Source organism: Cetorhinus maximus, chromosome 7 (genome assembly GCF_964194155.1).
Source record: "Cetorhinus maximus chromosome 7, sCetMax3.hap1.1, whole genome shotgun sequence".
Lineage (NCBI taxonomy): Eukaryota > Metazoa > Chordata > Chondrichthyes > Lamniformes > Cetorhinidae > Cetorhinus > Cetorhinus maximus.
In genome coordinates this window covers 81,470,363-81,492,386 of record NC_135885.1, presented here as the reverse complement: position 1 = coordinate 81,492,386, position 22,024 = coordinate 81,470,363, and the positions used below count along the sequence as shown (strand labels likewise).

The 22,024-nt window shown below is 43.5% G+C and overlaps 1 protein-coding gene across 3 annotated transcripts in view; it reads left to right on the top strand.

The window, feature by feature from the left end:
* Window positions 1-22,024, top strand: part of LOC144682896 (neutral amino acid uniporter 4-like) — a 314,358-nt gene that overhangs the window by 146,354 nt on the left and 145,980 nt on the right. The window contains exon 12 of one of the 3 annotated variants that reach the window (XM_078545762.1): window positions 1,097-1,218. The exons of the other annotated variants lie outside the window; for them this stretch is intronic. Within the exon in view, the coding sequence (XP_078401888.1) occupies window positions 1,097-1,203 (107 nt within the window). The 3' untranslated portion in view covers window positions 1,204-1,218. Of the gene's footprint in view, window positions 1-1,096; window positions 1,219-22,024 lie in introns of those variants that run through there. 3 annotated transcript variants of the gene reach the window in all.

Sequence of the window (22,024 nt, the reverse complement as noted above, 5' to 3'; positions counted from 1 at the left end):
CTTAAAAATTCAGTAGTAGTGAAGGAAAGGAAACTAACAGTATTTTGGTTCCCATCTTGTTTCTTTCAGGAACCAGAGGAAGTATTCCCAAAACTGAAGTTTCTAACATTAAAATAAATTACAAAATACATAACTCATTAAACTATATATATTAAACTTTCCTGTGTATTTGAAGTGTTGTCTGGAGCAGAGGGCACATCATATGACCGTACCATGAAATGCACTGCATGAAGGGGTTTTTGGAGAGCAGTTTTCAAAACAGAATTGGATAAATACTCAAAAGGTGAAAATTTGGTGTTTAAGAGGCAGCTTGACAAATACATGAATAGGATGGGAATAGAGGGATACGGACCTCGGAAGTGCAAAATGTTTTAGTTGACGGCAGTATGATCGGCGCAGGCTTGGAGGGCCGAAGGGCCTGTTCCTGTGCTGTACTTTTTTTTGTTCTTTGTTTTGTTCTTTGGAGGGCTGTGGGAAAGAGCAGCAGAATGGGATAATTTGATAGCTTTCTTTAAAGAACCAACACAGGCATCTTGGGCTAAATGGTGTCTTTCTGTGCTGTATGATTCTATGATCTATCTGCCATTGTTCTTCCCACTTACGTATCTTTTCCAATTGGTTCTGTAGTTTGAGCCTTGCTTTACAAATGCTAAAATTAGAAGATTTCTGAGAGGCAGGATATGTGTGTGCCTGCAATATATTCTGCTATTTTGCAGGCATGCCCAGTGTGGATTTAAACTGAAGTAGTAGTTTCATTTTTTAATTACAGGAGTTTGAACAACATGTGCTACAACTGTGGGAAGGCTCAGATTTTAGCACCTGCCTATACATGTTTCTTCTATATATGTTGTTACTTTAAATTGTGACTCATTGATGTGAATTTCATGTCATGAATAAAAACAGTCATGATTTAAAATTAATTTTTGGTTTCTGAGGAATACATGTGCTGTGATTAACCCAACAAAGTAATAAATTGTAATTTTATGTCGGGACAGGAATTTCTATCATAGTAATGGTAATATCCAAGGTAAGTTTGTGTATGTGAATTATTTTGATTTGCTCTTCTTTTGATTTCCTTTCCTTTTCCCTCATATAGGCTCTCCATTCTACTCACCATACTCTTGCTTGCACAAGTATCACTCTGTAGTAACTACAGAGGACTGGACAGCCTACTTTGAGTCTTCCAATTTTCCCTCCCTGTAGAGAAGGTCATGGGTTCTGCCTGATTGCGCGGTTAAGATTGAAACTCACTTGGAATAGCCAAGAAGAATTAATATCCTGATACCACAGTGCCATCCACAGGGCAAGCTTTCATATTTGATGAACTGAAAATTGAGCTATTATTATTTTTATCACATCTTTGTCCCTTATTATATGATTTATTTGCCATTAATTACCAGAATATTGTGCAGTGTCAGTGGGGAACTTTGAGCTTGGTTTTCGAGAGACCTGTTTTTCTAGTTTTAATAACTGAAAAACTGTTCACTGCCGAAGATGATAAGTCTTTGACTTGTTCATAAATTCTCAGCATCTGAAAATCAATTCACATTGGACTGCTCATAAGATTTACAAATGAGTCAAAGCAATTGTAGGTTATGATTAAAAACATTATAACTTCTGAGCTCATTTGATGGTTCAGTTGGGTTATTTTTGATTGTTAATTTTATCTGTAAACTTTTTGTACAGTTTTGTACCTGACTGAACAACTGTATGACTCAGACAAATTCAACTTCTATAGTGTTCTAAAATTGATGTCACACCTAAATTTTTTTTGCCCTGTCCAATATTTCACATATGAGTACATATGTATATACATATGGAAATACAAATAAGGAGCTGGAGTAGGCCTTACGGCTCATCAAACCATCTCCATTTGATGAGATCGTGGTGGATTGTGGCCTCAACTCTACTTCCTTGTTTACCCCCTATAGGGGCTAGACTGACAATGGAGTCAATCTAACTCAGCCTTAAAAATATTCAATGACCCTACCTCTACTGCTCTCTGGGGAAGAGAATTCCATGGACTAACGACCCTCTGAGAGAAAAAAATATTCTCCTCATCTCCTTCTTAAATGAGAGACCCCTTATTTATAAACTGTGTCTGCTAGTCCTAGTCTCTTCCACAAGGGGAATCATTCGCTCAGCTTCCACCCTTTCAAGTTCCCTCAGGATCTTATATGTTTCAATAAGATCACCTCTCATTCTTCTAAACTCAAATAGAGTCAACCTTTCCTCATTAGATAACCTCTTCATCCCACGAATCAGTAGAGTGAACCTTCTCTGAACTGCTTCCAAAACAGTTATATCCTTTCTTAAGTAAGAAAACCAAAACTGTACACAGTACTCCAGACGTTGTCTCACCAACTATACAACTGTAGTAAAACTTCCCAACTTTTATATTCCATTCCCCTTGCAATAAATGGCAACATTCCATTTGCCTTCCTAATCACTTGCTGTACCTGCGTACTAACCTTTTGTAGTTCATGTGTGAGGATGCCTAGACGCCTCTGTACCGCAGAGCTCTGCAACCTCTCACCATTTAAATACTATACTGCTTTTCTATTCTTCCTGGTAAAGTGGACAAGTTCACATTTTCCCACATTATTCTCCATCTGCCAAATTTGTACAAACTCACTTAACCTATTCATATCCCTTTGCAGACTCCTTATGTTCTCTTCACAACTTACTCTCCTTCCTATCTTTGTGTCATTAGCAAATTTAGCAGCCATACATTCGGTCCCTTCGTCCATGTCATTGGTATAGATTGTAACTCAGTGAGGCCCCAGCATTGATCCCTGGGGCACTCTAATAGTTAAAGCTTGCCAACCTGAAAATAAGCCATTTATCCCTAATCTCTGCTTCCTGTTAGATAACCAATCATCTATCCATGCTAAAATGTTATCCCCTACACCATGAGCTCTTACTTTGTGTAATAACCTTTGATGTGGCACCATATCAAATTCCTTTTGGAAATCCAAGTACAACATCTACAGGTTCTCCTTTATCTGCATTGCTTGTTCCTTCCTCAAAGATCGTTAATAAATTACTCAAACATGATTTCCTCTTCACAAAGCTGTGTTGACCCTGCCTGATTGCATTAAGATTTTCTAGGTGCCTTGCTGTGGCCTTCTTAATAATGGATTCCAGCATTTTCCCTACTCCCGGTAGAAACTCTTACTATCTGTTCTAGTACTTCTAGCTAGCTTTCTTTCATACTCTGATTTCTCCTCTTTTTTTTTTGATCATTCTTTGCTAGTTTTTAAATTCTGTCCAATCTTCTGACCTACCACCAATGTTTGCAGAATTGTATGCTATTTCTTTCAATTTGACACTGCCTTTAATTTCCTTAGTTAGCCATGGATGGTGCATCCTTCTCGTAGAGTCTTTCTTTCTCACTGGAATGTATCTTTGCTGAGTATTATGAAATATCTCCGTAAATATCTACCACTGCATCTATATTGGCCTACCCTTTAACCTATTTTCTGGGTTTACTTTAAAGAGTTGCCTTCAACCCCTTGTAATTGTCTTTATTTAAATTTAAAACACTAGCCCTAGACCCACTCTTCTCACTCTCAAACTGAATGCAAAATTTAATCATGTTATGTTATCTAGAGGCTCCACTATGAGGTCATTAATTGGTCTTATCTCATTTCACGTTACCAGGTCTAGAATAGCCTGCTGTCTGGTTGGCTCTAGAATGTGCTGCTCTAAGAGATTGTCCCAAAAACACTCTCTGAACTCATCATCTAAGCTACCTTTGCCAATCTGATTCATCTAATCCATATGTAGATTAATATTGTCCAGGATTTTGCCGTGCCTTTCTTATATGCCCTCAGTATTTCTTCCTGCATGTGCCATCCTACACTGTTAGCGGACCTATAAACTGCTCCCACTAGTGACTTCTTACTTTTGCTATTCTTATCTCTACCCAAACTGTTTCTACATCATGATCTTTAGAATTAAAATCAGCTCTCACCAATGCACCAATGGCATCCTCAATTAACAGAGCTACCTCACCATATTTTCCTAGCTTGTCACCTTGCAGCCAAGTCTCTGTAATGGCTATCATGTCATACGTATTTATTTCTATTTGGGCTGTCAATTCATCCATTTTGTTCCGAATGCTACATGGATTCTGATACAGTGCTTTTAATTCCATCTTTCTACCACTTTTGCAATCTTTGCCTTTAAATGCTGGTGCAGTCTTAAGTTTGTATGCTCTGTCCCTTCCTGCCACACACTGGTTATCATTTCCCGTGTCCCTACTATTGCCCTGTCCTTTTCCTTTAATTTGCCACATCCCCCATCACTTGATCCCAGATTACAAGCAGAAAATTGTGTTTTTTGATGAGACTCTGGCCAGAACGCATGTGATCTTTTCTAATCTTTTGATCTTTTGTGCCCTAAAGTCCTACCCCCTTAAATCCATTGCCATCAATTGTATGGTGTTGCTCCACCTTGAGGGAGAAGTGGCTTGTTCAAAATAGACTGTTGGTCCATCACAAAAGCCTACTTGTTATTGCTGCAATTTCCGAGAATCCTTTACCTTAATTGAATTCATGTTAACTTCTCTTTTCATGCACTGTATGTTGATGACAACCTGTTCCTCTTACCAAGGAGGCCTGGGGACAGGGAGGGTAGGTGGGGGGGGGGGCAAGATTGAGGTTTACAGCAATGATTGCTGCATTTCCACAATTTCCCCATCTTTACAACTTGTAAATTTTGATCAGGAAAGGACAATGGAACAGAATCTCTTGTACTCAGGAACATTATGAAGATTAAAATGGCTACTGCAGGGTTTGGGCATAAATGCTAGGGGAGCCGAGCGGTAAGAATTTAGTTAGTGGTTCTCCTGATTGCCCACTGTAATTTCAGTGGGAGGTTGTTGGTCATCCTATTTACTCATCTCCCCAGGGTTTCTGACAAAGTTGTGGCAACAAAATTGGGTGAACCTTCCCCAGCCCAATTCCCTTTCGCTCACTGAGGAAATTCCCAGTGAAATAAGACAAATGAAAACCCAGAACCTCTTTTCTAAAAACTATTCATCAAGGAAATGTTGTCTTGCTTGCTGGATTATTGTAATTCCCCCTCTTTAGTTTTTAAAAAATTATTTTAAGTAACCAATGTAGTTATCCAGGTAACTTCTTCTACTTCACCCTCAACTTACATTTATTGTTTTAGTTGAACATTCGTTTGTTGGAAGTTTATGATATATGATTCCTCTCTTCAAATAATGCCACCAAACCACATGTCATAGTTACATCTAATTAGTATTTGCATCGAACTTAACCCTTTTTCTAGATGTAGATGGAGCAGAAGAAATAATGGTATGAACCCATGCAAGTACATGGTTGTCTGTGAGCAGACCACTCTCCATGCAAACAACACAACAGATGGCCTAACATCTTCAACGTTGTGAGTTAAAGGTTTCCGCAGTTCAAAAGCAGTCTGTCTAAATTCTGATAAAAGCAAAAAAACTGCGGATGCTGGAAACCGAAAACAAAAACAAAAATACCTGGAAAAACTCAGCAGGTCTGGCAGCATCTGTGGAAGGGAGCACAGTTAACGTTTTGAGTTTTCCTTAGTTCTGTTGAAGAGTCATGTGGACTCGAAACGTTAACTGTGCTCCCTTCCACAGATGCTGCCAGACCTGTCTAAATTCTGATTGCGGTTCTTCTCGATCCTGTTGCAGCAAAGAAAAACAGATTTCTCAAAGATAAATAGTCAAAAGCCAAAAGACAAAAAGACTTTGCTTTCCTTAGCACCTGAAAGGAAGAGATAAACTTCAACTCATCAACAACTCATTGATACCAACACTTATCCAGGCCCCTCCACCAATTCCTGACCCTCTGACCCCATCCCATCTTCTAATCCCAGCCCTTGCTGTGTATTCACCATACCCCCTGACCTTCCCCTCTATGATGCTGAATGTTCAGCACTCAGCAAAGGACTCAGTTTCATACCCTTACGCCCTCACCTCAATGAATTCCAGGCTTGGCGCAATGCTGAACTCTTCTTCTGCCGCCTTCGCCTCTGTGCTCGTTTCTTTGGGCAGGAGTCCTCGCCCCATTCAATGGATCCTTTCTCCCGCCTCTAGTATTCTCTCTGTACCTGGGCCCCTCCCTCTGGCCTCTTACCTGCCCTTGATCTTTTCATTGAGAACTGTCGGCATGATATTGGCTGTCTCAATTTCTCTGCTCCTCTCACCCACTCTAACCTGTCTACTTCTGAACTTGCTGCACTCTGTTCTCTCAGGTTCAACCCTGACTTTGTTATCAAACCTGCTGACAAGGGTGGTGCTGTTGTTGTCTGGCGCACTGACCTTTACCTCGCAGAGACTGAGCACCAACTCTCAGACACTTCCTCCTACCTCCCCCTGGACCATGACTCCACCACTGAACATCAAGCCATTGTTTCCAGGACTGTCACTGACCTCATCTCCTCTGGAGATCTTCCCTCCACAGCTTCCAACTTCATAGTCTCCCAGCCTCGGACAGTCCACTTCTACCTCTTCCTCAAAATCCACAAACAGGACTGTCCCGGTGGACCGATCGTGTCAGCCTGCTCCTGTCCAACGGAACACATTTCTTCCTATCTTGACTCCGTTCTCTCTTCCCTTGTCCAGTCTTTTCCCACCTATAAGAGCGATTCCTCTGATGCCCTACGTTATATCAACAATTTCCAGTTCCCTGGCCCTAGCCAACACCTCTTCACCATGGATGTCCAATCCCTCTACACCTCCATCCCTCACCAGGATGGTCTGAGCGTTCTCTGCTTCTTCCTTGAATAGAGGCCCGAACAATCCACATCCACCATCACTCTCCTCCGTCTGGCTGAACTTATTCTCTCACTGAACAATTTCTCCTTAAATTTGTCTCACTTCCTCCAAATAAAAGGTGTGGCTATGGGTACCCGCATGGGCTCCAGTTATGCCTGTCTCTTTATAGGGTATGTAGAACATTCCTTGTTCCAGTCCTGCTCAAGCCCCCTCCCACAACTCTCTTTTCTGTACATCGATGACTGTTTTGGCGTCATTTCATGCTCTCGTCTGGACCTGGAAAAAATTATCAGTTTTGTTTCCAAGTTCCGCCTCTCCATCACCTACACATGGTCCATTTCTGACATTTCCCTTCTCTTCCTTGACCGCTGTGTCTCAATTTCTGGTGATAGACTGTCCACCAATATTCATTACAAGCCAACTGACTCCCGCAGCTACCTCGACTACAGCTCCTCACACCCTGCTTCCTGTAAGGACTCCATCCCATTTTCTCAGTTCCTTTGCCTCCGTCGCATCTGTTCCGTGATGCCGCTTTTCAAAACGGCGCTCCTGACATGTCTGTCTCCCTTCCATAAGTGAGATTTCCCACCCACTATGGTTGACAGGGCTCTCAACCATGTCCGGCCCATCTCCCGCACCTCTGCCCTCACACCTTCCCTCCCTTCCAGAACCATGATAGGGTCCCCCTTGCCCTCACTTTTCACCCCACCAGCCTCTGCATTCAAAGGATCATCCTCCGCCATTTCCACCAACTCCAACATGATGCCAGCACCAAACACATCTTCCCTTCAACCCCCCTGTTGACATTCCGTAGGGGCCATTCCCTCTGGGACACCCTGGTCCACTCCTCCATCACCCTCAACACCTCCCTCGGCACCTTTCCCATGCAATTGCAGAAGGTGCAACACCTGCCCCTTTACCTCCCTCCTCACCATCCAAGGGCCCAAACACTCCTTTCAGGTGAAGCAGCGCTTCACTTGTACCTCCTTCAATTTAGTCTACTGCATTCGCTGCTCCCAATGTGGTGGTCTCTACATTGGAGAGACCAAATGCGGACTGGGTGACCGCTTTGCAGAACACCTTCGGCCTGTCCGCAAGCATGACCCAGACCTCCCTGTCACTTGCCATTTCAACATACCATCCTGCTCTCATGCCCACATGTCCCTCCTTGGCCTGCTGCAATGTTCCAGTGGAGCCCAAAGCAAAATAGAGGAACAGCGCCTCATCTTCCGAATAGGCACTTTACAGCCTTCTGGACTTGACATTGAGTTCAACAACTGTAGACCATGAACTCTCTCCTCCATCCTCAGCCCCTTTTTATCCCTTTTTCAACATTCATTTTTATTTTTTAATTTTTATTTTTTACCCACTTATTTTTATTTTTATTTATTTTCATTTTTATCCATTGTTTTATCCCCACCTTTATCCTATTTTCGATCTTTTTTCCCACCAGCTTCCCCTCCCCCCATGCCAGCCCCACTAGGGCCATCTGTCACTTGTTCATGATGTTCTTTTCAGAGTGCTTACCCTTGTCCTACTATTATCACATCCTGCTTTTCTATCCTTTATGCCACCATCAGCACCTCCTTTAGCCAGTGCCACTACCATTAACAACCCTTTGTCCTTTTGTCCATGACATCTTTGTCAATTTCTCCTTTGCCTCCACCTATCATTGGCCTCCTATCCAGCTTCATCTGCTCCACTCCCCCTTAAACAGTATAAGTTTCATCACATTTTTAGCTCTGAAGAAGAGTCATATGGACCCGAAACATTAACTCTGTCTTTCTCTCCACAGATGCTGTTAGACCTGCTGAGTTTTTCCAGGATTTTCTGTTTTTGTACCAGATTTCTCAAGTTTGGCCTAAATATCTCATATTTTTCCATGCAGCATTTTGTGGGGTAATTACTTCATTAATGTGGCATGATACCCTTTCCCTACTTTTCAATAGCTATTATAACCAGTGTTAATATGAAAGTACTGAGGCTATTCTTTTTTCCTGGAGTCAGGGGACCTTTATGTTCACACAGCTGACTGAAAGCCCTGCCACCAATTACATAAACATTGAACTTATTGTTAGGAAGAGAAGCTGAAAAACAGTTGCGCAGTTATGAAAATTTGGCACAAAACAAACACTTAATCAGTGCGTATATTTTGGGAACTTAATAAAAGCAGTCAGGGTTATTTCAATTCATTATGTGGTTGTAACACTTTATTGCAGTTCCTTTTCAGTAAGCTTCAAAATCGTGCCTTCATAAACTACCATTGTATATCATCTCACCAACCAGCTCCCAGTTATTTTGACATTCCCTGTATGCAGAATTTTAAGTGCAAAATTATAACCATAATCGTTATGATTTGTTTCCAGGTATTAATTGTTGTAATTGATAAATTTTGTGAAATAGTTTGTGAACAAGGGAGAAGAATGGGGGGAGAACAAGCCAGAAGTATAACTGTCAAGATATCTATTGAAAAGCCTGTGACACTGTGGAGTGGAGGGAGAGAGAATGTTCAGAAGGCAATAGGACTGCAGGAAATGGGACAAGATGCATGGTTGCAGAAAATTGCAGAGGCAGGATGGGATGAGGCCATGAAAGGACTTGTAAGTAAAAGGCTTAAAGTTTGATACTTTGAGGGACTGGTCAGCAAAGATGGGCTTTTGCTCCATGTCCCTTGATACCTAATAAATCTGTTGATCCAGATCTTGAAAATTTCAATTGACTCGGCGTACACAGCCTTTTTGGGAGAGAATTTTACATGTTCACTACACTTGGTGTGAACAACTGCTTTCTATTTTCATTCTTGAATGGTCTAACTCTAATTTTAACATTGTGATCCTTGTTCTAGATTACCCAATTAAAGGAAATTGTTTTTCTTTATCTACCTTACCTAAATCCTTTTGCATTTCAAAGACTTCAATGTGGTAACCCCTCACCTTCTAAATTAAAGGGAATATAAGCCAAATTAATGCAAGCTGACCTCAGTATAATGCTTGGTATAATTCTGGTGAATCTGCGCTGTACCCCCTTCAAAGCCAATATATCCTTTCAGAGATATGGTGTCCAAAACAGGATGCAGTACTCCAGATGGGACCTGACCAAGGGCCTGTACAACTGAATGGGAGTTGTAGGGAGGGTATTCCAGAATTTGGCAACTGAAGGAGCAGCCACCAAGGGTGGAGCATTAAAATCAGGGATGTACAAGAGGCCAGAGTTAGAGGAATGCAGATACCTCACGTGAGTTGTGGAGCTGGAGGTGATTACAGAGATCGGGCAGGACAAGGACATGGAGTCGGGGGGAGAGACAATCTTTGAAAACAAGGATAGGAATTTTAAAATCAAGACGTTGCTTGACTGCGTGCCAGTGTAGATCAGCGAGGACAGGGGTGATCGGGGAGCAAGAATTGGTGCAAGTTGAGACGTGGCAGCTTATCTTTGGTTGGCTTCAAGTTTACAGAGGGTAGAATGTGGTAGGCCAGCCAGGAATACCAATCTTGTAAAAGACCAGTCTTCTCTGACTAACTTTATTGAGTTCTTTGAAGTAACAGAGATGGTAGTGCAGTTGATGTTGTACATCCTGACTTTCAAAAGGCATTTGATAAAGTACCTCATAACAGGATTATTTGGAAAATAGAAACATATGGTATTTAAAGGATAGTGGTAACTTTGGTACAAAATTAATTAAGGATAGGAGGCATAGATTAGTGATGAATGGATATTTTATGACTGGAGAAAAATATGCAGTGGTATCCCCCGGAGTCGGTATTAAAACTATTGTTTTCTTGTTGTATATAAATGACCCAAACGTGGGCATAAAGGGGACCATTTTAGAGTTTGTAGATGATACAAAACTTATCAATGTCGTTAGTACTGAACAGGATATTAGCAGTCTTCAGGAGAACATAAAAAGACTGGTGAAATGGACAGACATATGGCAGATGCAGTTTAATATGGATATGTGTGAAGTGATGCACTTTGGCAGAAACCCCATGGAGAGGTAGTGTAACCTAAATTTTGAGTAATGTGCAAGGGCAAAGGACGCATATTCACAAATTCCTAAAGGTGGCAAGGCAAGTTAATAATGTCGTTAACAAAGTGTACGGGATACTTGGCTTTATAAAGCGCATTGAATACAAAAGCAAGAAAGTCATGCTAAGCCTTTACAAGTCACTGTTCGAGCCTCAGCTGGGATATTGTGGACAATTCTGGGCACTTCACATCCAGGAAGGCTGCCAAGTCCTCGGAGAGGATACAAAGGATGTTTAAGAGGATAATACCAGGGATAAGTTATTCAATTATGTGGCAAGGTTGGAGAAACTGGGATTATTCTGCTTTGAAGGTAAAGGGACACCTAAAAGAAGTATTCAAAATTCTGCAGGGTCTTGATGGAGTAAGTAGGGAAGAAACTGTTTCTTCTGGCAAGTGGGTTGATAACAAGAGGCCATAGTTTTAAAATAAATGGCAAAAGAATTGGAGAGGAAATGAGAAGTTGTTGCATTGAGGGTTGTTATGATATGGAATGCACTCCCTGAAAAGATTTAGGGCAAAATCGTCCCAGATTTGCACTAAGTACAGTAGCAGGCAGAAAAAAGAACGTATTACCTGCTGGCCACAATGGTGGCTTTTCACACTGAATCGTCCCAATCCTGCCTCATTCCTGGGAAACACACTGAATCGCTGGCAGGATGCCCTCACATTCACCAACCCGATTGTCACAACAGGCCTTCAGTAAACCAGGTGCCATATTTAAAGGCCGCCCCTGCACAGAGCTAGCACTCTTCAAGGGATAGGAAACTACTGCAAAGTCATGGCTGCCAAAGGGAGGAAATGTTCTGTCTCCAGATTTAGCGATGCAACACCTCCCTTGAGCATCTACTGGGTACAGTGGAGGCCTGCCACGAAGTCCTCTAGCCCCGTTCTGGGCGAAGGCAGCAAGCAAGGTCACCAATCCAGCATGGGAGGTAGTTGCAGCAATGGTCAGTGCCTTGCAAAAGAGGGCAGCTACCCAATGCTTTAAGGGGATGAATGGTCTTGCCCGTTCTGCCAGGGTAAGTCACTCTTCTCATCATTCTCAACTCTCTCACTCTCAAACCCAACACATCCACAGGGATTTCATACCTCAAGGGACAACACCACTAACTCTCACACACATCCACACATCTCCATCAGGCTCATATCCTCATGGATATGACTCCACTCACCACACAAAAATTTTACGCAGTAGCTGTGCCCTGCTCTCTCACACTATCTGTTTTCATACAGGAGAAGCTGGCTCACAACAGTAGGGAGAGGTCCCAGATTGGTGCTGGAGTGGCCCACATCATGCCCCTTACTCACTTTGAGGAGTGTGCCATTGCTCTGACTGGTGAGGGCGAGGACGTGCGGCAATGGTGAGGTCGACGACGAACACCCTCGTGAGGATCCTGCACCACATCACCCCTTTCTCAAACTGTGGGTGCTTGCTTTCTCTCCTGCTTTGGACTCTGCTGCCATGCGCTAAGTATCTCTATTTTGGTTCACCGAGAACTCTCCCAAGCAACCGACACCCTCAGTCAGCCAGGCATCTGTGGGGTCCAAGTCAGATGACGAGCCTCTGGATTCAGCCTTCCAACTCATCCTGGAGAGTCAGCAGAAGATGAGGGAACATCATGTGGAACTGTTGGGAGTCCTCAACAGAGTGGCACGTGAGTCGGAGGAGTGCGTCCACTTGCTCTCTGATGAAGTGGTGCCCAAATGTGTGCGCATGGAGGCCTCTATGGGGAGGATGGTGGACGCCATGGAGACCCTGGTCCAGCAGAATGTGGAGATGTGTGCAGCCCTGCACTCTATCGCAGTAGCCATGGATGGCTTCCTGCATTGGAAATGTGAGAGGGAAACAGGGCACCTCGCTGTCCCTCCAGGTGCTCCTTCCCCTCGAGGAGTCAGGCCGGGGCCCACGGGCACCCAAAGGGCGGAGGAGCGGCAGCTGGACACCCCTGGGTCACCCACTCAGGAACCTCAGAGGCTGTCCTTTCCCTCTGAGCCCCCTTTGCCTGTGACCCCTCAACCTCACCCTCTGTCACTGCAGAGGGAGCAGCTGGTCCACAGGAAGACAACTAAAACAAGCTGAGGCCCTCAAAGCCTCGGCTTTCCAGAGGACGTATGCTGAAGTCATAGGAGGCAATGCGGACAGCCATTGTACTGGCCGGCTCCACCCCTGCTGAGGATGTCAGGGCAGCACCTAGACATTAGACCTAGAAAAGTTAAGAAATTCTGATCACAAGTGGTTACACTGGTGAACAGATTTTGTCAATTTACAATCTGAAAATATATTCACTTTCACTGAATAATGTATAATGGTGTCTTTCTGTTCATTGACAAACTTCGTAAGTCCTCTCACTGCATCCCCCCCGCTAGCAGTTCAGCTGCACACAGCCGGCCCATGAATGATTCTAGAGGAAGAAATGTATGTATGGCAGTACCTTTCGCAGTGCTGTGCAAACACACTCCCACATTCGCAGATCCTTTCCCCATCACACTCATCTCAATGTCCTGAGCATTTTCAATTCTGCCTGCTGGGGTTCTCTTTCAGTTGTCCATCTGAGCCGACCTGCATCTCCACCCAGCCACTGATCGCACTCCCATGCAGCACCTGTGCCCGTTCAACATGAGTCTCCTTTCACTTTCGGCTTTAGAAGTATGATGCCGGCAAAATTTGTCTTCAGCTTCTCTGTCCTTTCCTCTCCCCCGTCACCCTGTCCTTTCCCCCATCACTGCCGACACCCACCCCCAGCATCGCCTCCCACCTCCCCACGCTCACCCACCAGTCAGAATCCTTTAGTTTCGGGGATGTCCAGGTGAACGTTCACGTTCCCTACCTGCCTGAGAATCCGATGCCCATTTACACTGACCTCCTTGACTACCTCCTTCCCACCTCCAGGGTCCGCGTCTGCCTCTGAGGGCCCACCAACCACCCTTGCCATTCCTTCTACCATTACCGTCACACCCTCACCCTCCCACCCTACTGCCTTACTCTGCCCTCACTCATTCTCACCATTCCCTCCTACCCCGCCCACCTTCATTTCGCATCCCAGGAGGCAATCATCAACTCCATAGACCCATCCCTTGCACGTTCACCTGGGCATTCTCCACCCCTTACTCCTTCCTCCCCCCGGGACTCCTTCCCCACCCCTCCGCAGACTCTGCCATTCCCTCCCTGCAGACTCCTCCGACCACCCCCCACCTGTGGACTCCTCCTCGTCCCATCTCTCCTCTCCCCCTGCACCCCCCCCACCCACCCCCAGGAATCCTCCTTTCACCACCTCCCCCCCCAACCCCCCACGCCTCCCCCAAGAACCCTCCTTCCCACCCCCCCCTGCCTCCCGGGAATCGTCTTTTCACCCCCCCGCCAGGAATCATCCTCCATCCCGGCCCCCCAGGAATCCTTCTCTCTCCCCCCAACCCCCCTTCTCCAGGAATCCTCCTTCACCATCCCCCCGCAGCCCCCTCCCCCCAGGAATCTACCTTCCCACCACCCACCCACCCCCAGGAACCCTCGTTCCCACCACCCACCCTTCCCACCAACCCTTCTTTTTCCCCTCCCCTACCACCATCCCGCGAATCCTCCTTCCCTCCTCCCTCCATCCACCCCCACCCCCACTGTGGAGTCCCCTTCTCCCACCCACACATCCCCCCCACCCCCCCAACGTCCCTAGATTCATTAAGAATTTTCATTAATCAATCGTACATGTGTTTGAAGAAAGCTAATTTGCAGGGCCATTGGGAGAAAGCTGGGTTGTGGGACTATTCTGGACACTCATCACAAGCACAATGTGCTGTACCACCCCCCTCTGTGCTTAAGATTGTGTGATTCAATTTCCTCCATGTAATTATAAAATATGTTTACTAACTGAATATCATGTGGTTGATTTGAATTTGAACACTAATCCCCATGATTCATGTAATATGCACCTATTGAATACTCTTGAGCTCTTCCAAAAGGTGCCAAGATTTGATTTTAAGGCCAAGATCAATTTACTTAGTATAATTACACGGCTTTGGTATGCTCTTCTCAAGCTTGTGGTTTTTAATCGGCCTCTTGGTGCTGTGGTGCTTGAGGATGTTCCTCTTACATGCTTCAAGGGAAGGAGCAAGCCTTTAAACTTCCAGCCATGAGCAACCTAAGTGCACTTGCATTTATCCCAGAGCTGTCGTACTGTGATCTCTGCATTTGTTCCTATTAGCACTCAAAAAGGAACTTTATCTAAACATTAAGCTTCCTTATTCTTTTTCAGATGCTGGTGAGCCTGACTTTTATTTTCAGATTTCTAATTTTATCTCAGTTTTTTAGCCTTGCAATTATTACTGTATATAACAGAACAGAGTTTTTCACTTTGAATGCATAACCTCTGTTGGAATCCTATCACAAACTTGAATCTGCTTTTTCTCCTTTTGGTTTCAGTGACTACGGTTGCTCCTTTGAGCAGTTTCATTGTCTTACTTTTACGGAGACTTGACTGCCCTATCTCTATTTGTAGGACAGTATAACCTGGATGGTAACAATGAAACTGTACTTGTGTCCTGCATATCTCCCTTATACTTTTCGTACATATTTCGTCAATTTTTCTAATGGTGGTCCTAGATAACACTGAGATGAGGCATGGTTTTAATCATTAAGCTTTTTTACATTGTAGTAAAATGTTTAGAGGTGTGGTTGTGATTAGATTCATTTAGTTCAATTAATGTGTTATCTCCAAGTAATAGCGTGAAAATAATGTGCACTGTATTCTCTCCCACTTTAGCAGGACATCTTGCTCAAGTTAAACAGAATAACTCCTGTGTATCCTGTTCCATAGCCTAGGTCAACATCTCTGTTCCTACAGTTTAGGCCTTTTAACATCCTTTGACTGACCTATTTAGCGTGTTTCTTATTAAAACCTGACTCCAGTTTTGGATCTTAGTAAAACTAATCCTTTCCTCAAAATTGAATTTATCAACCTAACTTGGCAATGACCGTTGCTGAGTTCAAATTAATAGATTGGTGCAACAGCCATGTTTGTGCGCAATTGCTGGAATATCAACTCAACTTTCATTGGCATAGAACTTGGTCCAGTTGCTCTGAACTGTAATATACCTGAATGTTGTCCTGTGAACCCTTCAGAGCTGTATTTAGCTCAATAGTAGAACTTCTAACATAGGTTATGCCAAGATCTGCTGATTTCACTGATTAGGGAAGGCTCTTCAAATTGCGTACATTTTCTTAGGCGTGCCTTAAAGTTTTATAAAGCACAAAATATTAAATTTATTAAGAAACTGACTAGTGTATGCCAACAAAACTTAATGCTTATTTTTGGTGATAAATCAGTTTATGCTTTATGATAAAACTGCACCAGGTTACCACTTTTAAATACACAAAGGAATACTTTTTAATGGAAAGAAAAAATTATCACTTTTTCAAATGCTCCTTTATTGTGCTGCCTCATGGAAGATTTTACATTTGTGAATTGATTTGATCAGAAACTTGAACTATAATTTGGCCAGTGCAATTTTGAGCACATTTTGGGTGCAATTTCCTGCATGTGCATGCAAAGCGCAAACTCCACCCCATGATTCATGCTTTAAAATGTTCTGCTTTCGCTTACATACAAACAAATTAATTGAATCCAATTCACTTTTAAACTTTATAAGAAAGGAGGTATTGGGTCTAATATGTGAACTTCTATTGCACAAGACCACATTTTTACTTGTTGTTCTGCCGGTAGTAATTTTGAGTTGTTAAACATTAATCAGACAAATTCCAAATATCTTTGCTGAAGCGATGGAGGTAGATTTAAAAGGATATTTTGGTAAAGTGGCTTGATAACATAATACACTGCATAAAGTAGTTTTCTTTGTATTATACAAGAAAGATAAACAAAGAAGAGTGCAAGGGTGTACTTCATGATACAGCAGCATTTCAACAACCAGTTAACTTTTTTCCAATGATTGTCAGCAATATTTACATGTTGTAATTTCCATGAAACTTAAACAAAAATGTATGAGCCTGTCTACTAATGATGATATTCCTTAAATTCCTTTTGGAATTGAACTGTCATGTTACAAGATTGAAAAATGAAGCCTATCTTGAAGCAGAATCTTATTTCTACATCAGTTTGAATAGTTCTTTCTGCTTCATTGTGTACCTGAGGAAAATAGATGAGACAAGCTTGATAGCCATTTTGAGGTTGCATTTTTTTAAATTCGATTTTGCTCGTGTAATTGTCATGGCAAGAAGGGCTGAACAGATGAGGGCCCAATTTTCCAAGATTTTGTGCCACCAGCAGGGCTTTATATTGAACATTGTGCATTATGTTTGTGTCCATGGTGCTCATTTTCCACATGATTTGAATAAATATTTGTAACAGTTGAAGGAAAATTGTGAAACAACGGTTGCTTTGCAGGTAGTAACTTGATCTCCTGGGAGTATAGAGCTAGATCTTACAATCTTTGCGTCTCTACATGCTGTGCTAAGGAGGCTGTCATTTTCTGGTCCAAAGACAGCAAAAAAGTTGCATACTGGGGCACCACTAGCCCAGAACACACAAGATTTTTTTTATTCCATGGGATGTGAACGTCGATGGCAAGGCCAACATTTGTTCCCATCCCTGATTACACTTGAGAAGGAGGTGGTGAGCTGCCTTCTTGAACCGCTGCAGTCCATCTAGTGCAGTCCATGGTACTGTCCAGGAATTTGATCTGGTGACAGTGAAGGAATGGGAATATATTTCCAAGTCAGGATGGTATGTATCTTGGAGGGGAATTTGTAGGTGGCAGCATTCCCATGGGTCTGCTGCCCTTCTTCTAGGAGGTCACAGGTTTAGAAAGAGCTGTTGAAGGAGCCTTGGTGAGTTACTGCAGTGCATCCTGTATATGGTACACACTGCTGCCACTGTGCATCGGTGGAGGGTGTGAATGTTTAATTTGGTGGATAGGGTGCCAATCAAGTGGACTGCTTTATCTTGGATGTGTCAAGCTTCTTGAGTGTTGTTGGAGCTGCACACATCCAGGCAAGTGGAGAGTATTCCATCACACTCCTGAGTTGTGCCTTGTGGTGACAGATGGTGGACAGGTTTTGCGGAGTCAGTTGGTGAATTAGTTACCTTAGAATTCCCAGGTACTCAGAACTGCACTTGTAGCTACAGTATTTATATGGCTAGACAGTTCAACTTCTGCTCAATGGTAACCCTCAGGATGTTGATAATTGGGGATCCAGCAATGGTAATGCCGTTGAATATCAATAGGAAATCGTTAGATTCTCTCTTTTAGACGATGGGGAGTAATGATATTGGGAGATAAACACTTTACTTTTTAAGAAGCAACATGAAATATGGAAACTGTATCTTCTGTAATAATCCTAGACCAGACCCCCAAGTTGTTGGTAAGATCCTGTTAGGGACCTATAACATTTTTAAAGGAGAAAATGTTTGAGATTCAAGACATCTGCTCAGTGAATAAAGCCATAAGATTCCACAGGATTTGAACAAACAAAAATAAACTTTACAAGGTTAGAAATGTAAAACAATTTACAATGGCTATCTTATATTCTGGCATTCAGGGTAAATATGAGGTGCATGTGAATTAACAGGTAAACTGTGGTCAAACACCACACTGCACACTAAATGGCAAATAAAACCAAGACCAAGTCCACGGATTTCTCAACAACCCACCCAGACATCAGTAAAAATGGAGTCAATCTTGTTGAAACTTTGTCTCTTTCATGAGGAATTCCAACCTTCACCTCGAAGACCTAACCTTGGAATTCTCTCTACAAGTTGCTCCAACTTGGACGTCATCAACGACGGCCCACTTCGCAGGGTTTCAATCTTATTTCCCGAGATTCTGTTCCCCTAGATCCCTGCGTATGCACTCAAGCACCAACTGAAAAGCACAACTTCAGCTCTTCGGCTGTGCCGAGCAAAACACTACTGCTCCAAAGGAGTACCTTTGCCTCAATGGTGCACAACATGGAGTCACCAGCCTTCTGCTGCCTTCTTAGATCTTCAGGGCTTCTCCTGAGACCCCTTCAATTACCCAGACTTCCACTGAGCTGTCTTCAATTACCATGGCTTCCCCTTCTGCCCTCTTCCATTAAAGTCTGCCAACCACAGCCCATTTCCTACTTTTTAACTCAACTGCGAGCTCTTCCTGTTCCTGTCTGGGGCCCTTCCTTTTGGATGCCTACTTGTCTGCACTCTCTTTGGGACCTCTCCCTGTCCCATCTCCCCTTCTCCTGCCTGGGACACTTTTTCTGATTAAAACTGATGAACTGACTGCCTCAGAACTGCTGTTTACTGGCCCTTGAACTGATCTGGTGACCCAACAAAGCATTCCAAGAGGGTCCCACCCTTGTTACTATGCAGGAACAAATGTAATAAGCATTGGAACATCCTGTATTTCAAATGTTACAATCTCCACAGCTTACAGGGGACACAGAAAAATTGATTTCATCGCTCTTCACAAAATGGACTCCAGAAAATCAGTTGATTTTGTGGTTTTTGCACAGACGTGTCTGGACATATCTCTGGGAAGTCACTTAAGATGTAAACGATCTTGCCAGGTGCTGATTGATTACTCCTCACCATTTCAATGGCAAAGAAGCAAAACAACAATAGCTGCTGGACCTGCCGGCTCCATGAAAATGGAATGTCAAATAAAGATATTCAGTGAGGATGATCATAGCTAGAATGTTGCTGGGTATTAGCATATTTCCCATTGTGTGTCATTTACATCCACTTCAACCTATCGTGTGGACAACGCAGTACATTAATACTTCCAACCTCTATTTGCCTTCAAGGAACCAAGAGTGAATCCTTCAGGCCTGCAGTGTTGTCAACCACCATCTTAAGGACTGTATAAAGAAGTGACCTGTTTTTATTTTACCCTTCTAGTAACCTGCATGTTACATCTTTAGAAATCATCTTTCCTTGTCTGTGTGTGTGTCTGTGTGTTTGAGGAATGGGTGTTTGTTGCATTTACCTTTCGGGTGTTGTGAGAATAAATGTTTATCCTTCCTTTTGATTTAAGCATAAAAGCCTATTTTGTGTCTGCTTTTTAAAACACAGCACTTAAGGGGTTTGAAGACTCCTCCTTTTAAAGTACATCCTGTTGCCATCAGCCGAGAGGTGAGAAAAATGAAGGAAATTATCCCACATCTCTCCCCGTCCATAATAGTGTGACATGAATGTTATTTGCCACTTTTCAGCCCAAGCTTCAATGTTGTCCAGGTCTTGCTGCATATGGACACAGACTGCTTCAGTGTTTGAGGAGTTACGAATGGCACTGAACATTGTGCTATCATCAGTGAACATTCCCACTTCTGACCTTATGATGGAGGGAAGTTACTGATGAAGCAGCTGAAGATGGTTGGCCCTTGGACACGACCCTGAAGAACTCCTGCAGTGATGTCCTGAGACTGAGATAATTGACTTCCAATGACCACAATCATCATCTTGTGTTCAAGGTATAACCAACCTGTTTCCAGTTGACTTCAATTTTGCCAAGGCTCCTTGATGCCCACTTGGTCAAATGCTGCCATGATATCAAGGGCCATCACTCTTACCTCACCACTTGAGTGCAGCTCATGTTTGGATCAAGGCTGCATGAAGTCATGAACTGAGTGATCGTGGCGGAACCCAAACTGAGCATCAGTGAGCAGGTTATTGCTGTGTAAGTGCTATTTGATAGCACTGTCAACAACCCCTTGCTGATGATCGACAGGAGAATAATGGGGCAGTAATTGGTTGGATTAGATTTGTCCAATTTTTTTTTTTGGACTGGGCACATCTGGGCAATTTGTTGGGTAGATGCCAGTGTTGTAGCTGTACTGGAACAGCTTGGTTAGGGGTGTGGCTGGTTCTGGAGCACAGGTCTTCAGTATTATTGTCAAGATGTTGTTGGGGCCCATAGCCTTTGCAGTATCCAGTGCTTTCTTGATATCACATGGAGTGAATCAAATTAGCTGAAGACTGACATCTGAGATGCTGGGACCTCAGGAGATGGACCATCCACTTGGCACTTGTGGCTGAAGGTGATTGCAAAGACTTCAACCTTGTCTTTTGCACTGATGTACTTGGCTCCCCTATCAATGAGGGTGGGGATATTTGTGGAGCCTCCTCCTCTTGTTAGCTGTTTGTTTGCCCACCACCATTCACGACTGGATGTGGCATTAATGCAGAGTTTTAATCTGATCCATTGGTTGTGGTATAGTTTTGCCTATCACTTGCTTCTTCCACTTTATGGCATGCAAGTAATCTTGTGCTGTAGCTTCACCAGGTTACTACCTCACTTTCAGGTATGCCTTGTGCTGCCCCTGCATGCCCCCCTGCATTCTTCATTGAACCAGGCTTGATCCTTTGGTTTCTTGGTAGCAATAGAGTGAGGATATGCCGGGCCATGAGGTTACAGATTATGGTTAAATATAATTCTGCTGCTGTTGATGGCTCACAGCATTTCATGGATGCTCAGTTCTGAGCAGCTAAATCTGTTCTGAATCTATACCATTTAACATTGTCATAGTGCTACGCAACATAATGGAGAGTGTCCTCAATTGTGAACAACTGTGCAGTGGTCACTCTCACCTATGATTTCATGGACAGATGCATCTAGTGACAGGTAGATTGGTGAGGAAAAGGTACAGTAGGTTTTTTCCTCTTATTGGTCCCCTCAGCAACTGCCACGGGCCCATTCTGGCAGATATGTCCTTCAGGACTCAGCCAGTTCAGTCAGTGGTGGTGCTACTGAGCTAGTCTTAGTGACGGACATTGAAGTGCCCCACCGAGTACATTCTGTGCCCTTACCACCCTCAGTGCTTCATCCAAGTGGTATTCAACATGGAGGAGTACTGATTCATCAGCTGAGGGTGGCCATGGTAATTGGTAGGAGGTTCCTTGCTCATATTTGACCTGATGTCATGAGCCTTCATGGAGCCCAGAGTCAACATTGAGGACTCCCAGGGAAACTCCCTCCTGACTGTATACCACTGTGCCGCTGCTGCCTGTGTTGTCTGTCCTGCCAGTGAGCCGGGACATAATCAGGATTGGTAATAGTGGTGTCTGTGGCATTAGCTGTCAGGTATGATTCTGTGAGTATGACTATGTCAGGCAGTTGCTTGAGTTGTCTGTGGGACAACTCTCCCTATTTTGGCACAAACCCCCAGATGTTATTAAGGAGGACTTTGCAGGGTCAACAGGGCTGGGTGTGGTGGTGTCATTTCTGGTGGTTATATTGATGCCA